Here is a 7,379-nt window from a genome sequence, read left to right as displayed (position 1 = left end):
TCAAGTAACTTCCATATATATGTATGGAATATATATATGTATGTATGTAGTTGTTATTGTTAGGTGCTGTGGAGTCATTTTCAACACATAGCGACCCCATGTAACAGAGTAGGGTTTTCTAGTCTGTAATTCTTTACAGAAGGTGTTCTGCTGGCTCAGTGGTTAAGAGCTCAGCTGCTGACTTAAAGGCTGGCAGTTCAAACCTACCAGCCGCTCCAGAGAAAGCTATGGCAGTATGCTTCTGTAAAGATTTACATCCTTGAAAACCCTTTGGGGCAGTTCTACTCTGTAATACTGGGGTCACTATGAGTCAGAATTGACTCAATGGCAGTGGGTTTGGGGTGAGTATGAGTTGGAATCCACTCCATGACAACAGGTTTGGGGTTTTTTGTTTTGTTTTTCAATCTTTATAGGAGCAGACTGCAAGGATCATTCCCCTGTGGAGCCACTGGGTGGGTTCAAACCACCAGCCTTTCAGTTAGCAGCCAAGTACCAGAGCACTTAGGTAGATAGAGATATAAAGATATACATACAGTTGGTCCTCCATATCTGCAGGTACAGCCAACCGTGAATCAAAAATATTTTGGGGAAGTAAATGGCTCCTAAAAAGCAATGAAGTAGTCAAAGCAATCCCTCAAAGGCTAAGAAACCAAACTAAATCCACTGCCATCAAGTCAATTCTGACTCATTGCAACCATTGGATTTCCAAGGCTGTAAATCTTTACTGAAGTAGATTACCTCTTCTTCCTCCTGCAAAGCAGATAGTGGGTTTGAACAGCTGACCTTCTGGTTAGCAGCCAAGTACAAAAGCTAAGGGGTAGTGTAAAGTGTTATTTACTTAGCATTTATTATATTAAGTATTATAAGTAATCTAGAGATGATTTAAAGTATAAGGGAGGGTGTATGTATGGTATATACAAATAAACAATTTTATACAAGGGACTTGAGCATCTGCAGATTTGGTTATTGTGGGGGGTGTCCTGGAACCAATCCTCTATGGATACTGAGGGACAACTGTATACAAACATATCTATATATTCATATCCACACTGGAAAAGAAAAAGGAGAACTCTCAGTGGACCAGAGAAATTCTTTAAGGAATGAAAGCAGATGGGTTGAACCTATAGCCCAGGAAACAGCAGGTGAGTGGCACTAAGGATGCTTCATGCCTACAAGGAGGGGAGGGGCAAATAACCAGGCAAGGGCAAATAAGTCTTGGGATGATTTGCTAAGGGGACCTTAAGGGGAGCAGCCAGGCCATGGACCCTCACTCACCATCATCAGCCAGACAACAGGAATGGGTGTTGGCCTCCAAGGGAAGAAGCCAGTGTAGGATCTTGGGAGGAGTGTCTGTCAATGCCTCAGAGCCCCAGACCTAGAAGCCAGCCCTTTCTCAAGTAGGAACAGTGGGCTCAGCCAACAGGCTTCTAACAGGGAATTTCACCCACAGAGATGAGCACACACTCAAAATTCACCAAACACTTAAAGAAAGCCAACCCCATAGAAGGAGACTATTTGTATTAGTTGAAATATGCAGAGTTAGAAAGTGTAAGTTCCTCACTGTGAATGAAGTACCTGGAACTAAAGAGAAGGAAGAGTTTTACTTGGGAAGCATAACTTGAAGACCGCAAGACAGCTCAGAGAAGGTATTCTCTATAAATCTAAGTAAAACCATCCGTTGAGGCAAGGGCCCTGCAGAAGAGAGCTTTTGGTGAAGAGACCCACAGATGGATAGAGGAAATTCAGCTGCCAGCCTCAATGGAGATCCAAACTCCTGACCATCACTGAGCGCACCAGACTGTGCCTGACTGGTGGGCCACCACAAAATGGAGCCATGGAATACCTCTCCTCTGCTTAGATGTCAGTAAGGTTGTTGGGCATGGCATGTCATTTAAATTTATATAGTACCTCTTTATCTTCCTTTTACTGTCTTTTTTTGGGAGGAGGCTTTTACACCATCTTCCTTGCCTACTTTCACAGACCCTTGCCCACTTTCATAGACCCTAAGAGGAGCTTTGGTAGTAGCAGTGGTAAAGTGCTCAGTTGCTAACCAAAAGGTTGGTGGTTCAAACCCACCAGCCACTCTGTGGGAGAAAGAAAGACATGGCAGACTGTTTCTGTAAAGATTACAACCTTAGAAACCCTATAGGGCAGTTCTCCTCTGTCACTATGACTTGGAATCACTCAACAGCGATGGGTTTGGTATTTTTGGTTAAGTAGCAAAACTGTTCAAAGGTAGTGATCAAGAAGCCTAATTAAAAAAAAAAAAAACTACCGTGGAGTTGAATCCAACTCAGAGTGACTCCTCCTTGGGTTTCCAAGGTGGTATCAGTATGGAAATAGATTGCCCAAACTTCCTTCCAAGGAATGGCTGCTGAGTTTGAACCACCACCCTTCTGGTTAGCAGTCAAGTGCCTTAGGCACTACGCCACTTTGAAATTCAACTCTATGCAAAGTCACCTTAAAACTTAAGAGGTAGTAGGAATATAACAGCCCCTAACTCTTCCAGTTCAAGGGAATCTCCCTTCTTTATTGCCCTTCAACCTGGGAAGGTGGTGACACCTGAGTTTATTCAAGCTTAGGAAGGTTTAGGGGGACCACAGTCCTTTTATGCAGCTTTTTTCCCAGACTCTCCCAGGTCCAGGACAGCTGAGGAGAGGCCAGGAATGTTAACTACAGCTCAGATGGCAGGAAATATCCTCAGAAAGCTGTGTCCTCAGCTTGAGCCTGGGGGCCAAAAAGGTGCTCAGCAGTGACCTTGCCATCATACTTGGGCAGTGAGCCCCCAAAGTCAGCAGGCAGGATGTCCTCATCAATCTCCCGGAAGAAGTCAGTGAGGTCATCTCCGTGGACAAAGACCTGTGGGGAAGCAGGGGAGACAGAGCTGAGGAGGAAATGCCTAAGGATGAGGGATGAGGGGAAGAAAGGGTCTGGTGCACAGAGCCACAGTGCACCATTGCTGCCTGGTGATGTCCTTCTCCACAGTGCTCCCATGTTGTGCTTTCAGAGCAGTCAGCTCTGTCCAGAAACATGGTACAGAGCCTGAGGGGACCCCAAAGGTGCTCCCTCCTCATATTCACTCAGTGACTGCACAGATGCTCACTGAATAGTGGGCAGGCCTTACACTCACCCTCTGGAGCAGCTTGCTCTTCAAGAAGGGCTTGACTACATTATACGTTGTGGTGAAGTACCATGGCTGGTGGATGAAGTGGATGGCTTTGAACCGGGCTGGGAATGAGTCCTGCAGTGACAGAGAGACTCCTGGTGGCCTCAGAAGCTCCCACATGCTCTCCCTCTCCCTCACCCCATAACACAGAGAGACTTGCCCAGCCTCCCACCATTGCCACAGAGGAGATTTCACTGAAGGTGACATCCCAGGGCCAGCCAACATGGGGCTCTGGCTTCACTGAGAGTCCAACTACTGTAAGGAAGTCCTTGAAGTCATGGAGCCCAACTTTCTCCCTGCTGACATATGAGTCCTTGGAATTAGGGTGAGTAGAGAAATAAAATGGAAGCCTTGTTTGGTTTTTAGATGATTGAGCTTTTTTCAAACCCACTTGCCTGCTGAGTAGATTGCAAGTTATCATAAACCACAGGGACACTCTTACCATGCCTCACCATCCTTCAGCCTCTCACATGGCCCCCACTGCTCCTTTCTCAGATACACAAAGAGCAGGTTTAAGGGTAGTTCTAGGAAAGGGCTTCTGACACATCAGTATATATAGGAGTGAGTTTTAAGGGAGTTGGTGATATCCCTTTCTCTCGATAAATTCACATTCAAAGAGAGGCAGCCTGACACAGAGCATGGGATTACAGGTTAGAAAATGTGGGTTCAAGTCCACCTCTGCCACTTTATAGCTGTCTGACCTTGAACAGTCACTTAAATGTCTGAGCCTCTGTTTCTATAAGTTTTTAAAATGAAGCAGGGAAGCAGAGAGGGATAACTTGCAAGGAGTAAATGAAATAATGAATGCATATACTTGGCAAACTCTCAATAACCATCTAAGTGTCTGGAGTTGGGATTGTGGTTGTAATTGCTCTTTAATGACACCAGGTGGCTATCTTCTCAGGTCCCTTCTAACATCATAAAACCAGGAAACCAAGTCCAGCCTCCCAGCATCGCCACCTGTGAGAGGCTCCTGCAGGACTGGGATCTCAGGTCTCACCTGGAGCATGTCCACCATCTTCCTGAGATCCGAAGGCCGGAGCCCAGCCGCCTGCTGCATGGTAAAGCCCTTGAAATTCTCAATGATGCAGAAGCCATTAATTTGGGTTTCCTCATTCTCCAATAGTTTCTCCAGGATGAAGCAATATGCCTGCAAGATCTTGATCAGAGTAAACAGGCTTTAAGAGCCAGTCCACAAAGATAATGAAAGCTCAAGGTCCTGAAAAGAGAGCTAACAAGTACAACCTTTATCAGAGCAATTTGCTATAAGCTTTGAGTTGGACATTCAGCCTCTGTGAATATATCCCAAGAAAATAACCTTGAAAGTTATATCCACAGTTAGATGCCAGGGTGCTTATCTCAGCACTCTTATAACACTGGGAATAACCTAACTGTTCAGCAAAAAGGGATGGGTTAAATTAAGATGTTTCATTTGCTCCATTGCGAACCAAAAGTTTAGAAGTTCAAGTCCACCCAGAGGTGCTTTGGAAGAAAGGTCTGGTGATATACTGTTGTTGTTGCTGTTATGTGCCATCTAGTTGGTCCTGACTAATAGCGACCCCCTCCTTGGGTTTCAGAGGCGATATCACTATGAAAGTAGATTGCCCAACCTTACTTCCAAGGAGTGGCTGGTGGATTTGAACCGCCAGCCTTCTGGTTAGCAGTCAAGTGCCTTAGGCACTACACTATCAGAGCTCCTGGTGATGTACTAGGGAAAAAAAAAATTACTAAAAACCCTATGGAGGAGGAGCTCTGGTAAGATGGCAGAATAGGCAGAAAGACTCCTCAGACCCTCTTCAACAAAGAAAAGGGGAACCAATTAACACAGATACAAAAGATAATCCTGGATCCCTGAGCTTTGAAGGGAAGAATATAGAAGTGGACTAAATTCCAACTAGCAGAAGAATTTGCATGAAAACACCAAAAGAGGAGACATATGGAGCTGCAGTTTAGCAGCAATCCTGACAGCACAGACAGCTTGGATATTGCCGAGTGGTGTTAGGACCTAAGAATAAACCTAAAAATCATCCCCGCCAATGTACCAAATGTGTGTGACCAACATGGCAGCATTGAGGATGAGAAAGACATAGAGAGGTACATGGGAGGTACAGACAACAAATATTTTGCACATATAGTACTCTGTTGTCAATGAAGGCAAACATGGGTATATGGGCGGATAGATGGGTGGACAGGCTAAATAATTAGGTATGTCTATGAAATGGGGAGTGTATCCAAGAACATATATAGGGTTGGCAGACAATGGTCCTATAAGTTTATGTGAATGATCAGAATTCCTAAGTGTATAGTAGAGCTGACAAGGGGCAAGGCTGTGGTCACTGCATGGTCACAGCCAGCTACCCAGAGGAACCAAGTGGTTGAACCTGCGGGCTTAGGACCATAGTCTCAGGGGATATCAAGCTCAATTGGCATAACATACTATACAAAACAATGTTCCACCTCCTACCTTGGTGAGTAGAAACTGGGATCTTAAAAGCTAGCAAGCTGCCATCTAGATGCAACAATGGGTCTCTCCTCATCCAGAGCAAAGAAGAATGAAGAAAACCAAAATTCATGGAAACAGTTAGTCCTAGCGACTGTTACACCATCTGATCTGCAGCCTAGACAACTATGAGACCAGAAGAACTAGATGGTGCCTGGATACCCCTGTCATCCACTTGGAAGGGGATCTATGTAGGAGATCCTTGATAGAGAGAGAGAACAATGTGGAACAAAACTCAAAATCATTTGGAGGAAAAAAAGGGGTGGACCAGGTTTGCTGGTCCAATAGAGCCTTGTGGAACCACTGAGACTATGGCCCCTAGCTGCACTTCAGGTCTGGAATTGAACCCACACCTGTGGTTTCCAGCCAAACAAAAGACAGGCATATGAGTTGAACATTTACCTCAGGTAGATACACTCCTTGGAGAGAACAATCATGGGAGAAAGAAGGGCTGCTTATGCACAGGGAGACAGCTCAGGGAGCAGAAGTCCATGGAGGGATGGACACTGGGAAGGGGTAACTGTGGGGAGAAGGTGGGAGGGGAGCTGTTGCATTGTGGTAAACTGTGGTCAATGTCATGAGACAAAGTGTATGTGAACTGCTGTATGGAAAGTGAATTTGCTCTGTAAACTTTCACCCAAATCACAATAAAAATTAAAAAAAAAAAAAAAAAATCAGCCCTGCTAGCCAGGGACTGCACAGAAGACTGCTCTGGTGGCTGGGGAATAAAAGGGGAAGCAGCGAAGAGGAAGGCAGGCTGAGCTGTGGACTTTTGCCTGTCCAGAGGGTGCAGCCATTTTGAATGTTTACAAGTGGCTTGACCATTTTGGATATTTAAAGTGACAACATTCTCCCAGATTCCAGGGACTTAAGAACAGGCTCCACTTGCCAGGAACCCCAAGGACATTCCAGACTCCAATGACTGGAAGGGTGTGACATTCACCTTGTTACTCTTATCCAACACCCTCTTGCTGAGCGTAGGTGGGCCATCCCTCACTCCCACCCACCTTCTAGGCTGGCAGGAATTCCATCCCAGTCTGTATACTTGGTTAGACCCTGGGTGCCCTGCCCACCCAGCCCAGATTTTTTCTTTCTTTTATTTTGTTTGTTTTTGTCTGTTTTAAAACTACTACTATTATTATTACTTTTATCCTTATTATTTTTTTTAATTCTTCCCTTTCCAGGTTCTAGTTTTCAGTTTTTTTTTTCTTTTCCCTGTTCCTGGTTCCAATTTTTTTTTCTTTCTCATGGTTAACCCTGTTCCTTGATTTCTTTTTGTGTTTTTCCCATTTTTTCTTCATTATTATCCTTCTCTACCTTTTTTCTCTTATTGCCTGCTCCCCAGATACTGGGGTGTCTTTTTTGTTTTGTTTTTCCCTTTTTTCTTTTTTTGGTTACTGTTCCTGTGTGATTAGATGGTGTGTTTTTTGTCCATTTGCTTTTACTTTTTTTATGGTTATTAAATTGTTATTTTTGCCTAACTGAGTGGGAGACAGCTACAGTCCCCATACAACACAACTAACCCACACCTCCTGCATCTTCACTTACTGAGTGAGAGCTACCACTTACTTCTCCACCAACAGGCCAATGATAAACAACCACCAAGAAAAGCCTGACTCACTCTTACCTGCTCTTCACAAACAGTTAACAGATATCTAAATACAACAATGTCACAATATCTTGGGGACAACAGACCATCACAGCCCACACAAA

General features: G+C 44.6%; 1 protein-coding gene across 1 annotated transcript in view; it reads right to left on the bottom strand.

Moving 5' to 3' along the window:
• Positions 1-2,700: 2,700 nt before the first annotated feature.
• Positions 2,701-7,379, bottom strand: part of RLBP1 (retinaldehyde binding protein 1) — a 21,269-nt gene continuing 16,590 nt past the window's right edge. The window contains exons 5-7 of the mRNA XM_007946091.2: positions 4,167-4,325; positions 3,131-3,241; positions 2,701-2,859 (exon numbers count right to left, since the gene is read on the bottom strand). Of these exons, the coding sequence (XP_007944282.1) occupies positions 2,701-2,859; positions 3,131-3,241; positions 4,167-4,325 (429 nt within the window). The remainder of the gene's footprint in view (positions 2,860-3,130; positions 3,242-4,166; positions 4,326-7,379) is intronic.

Source organism: Orycteropus afer, unplaced genomic scaffold (assembly GCF_000298275.1).
Source record: "Orycteropus afer afer isolate SDZICR_OR568_19922 unplaced genomic scaffold, OryAfe1.0 scaffold00150, whole genome shotgun sequence".
NCBI classification, from domain to species: Eukaryota; Metazoa; Chordata; class Mammalia; order Tubulidentata; family Orycteropodidae; genus Orycteropus; species Orycteropus afer.
The sequence above is the reverse complement of the archived record's forward strand: the minus strand, read 5'-3'. Positions and strand labels throughout refer to the sequence as shown.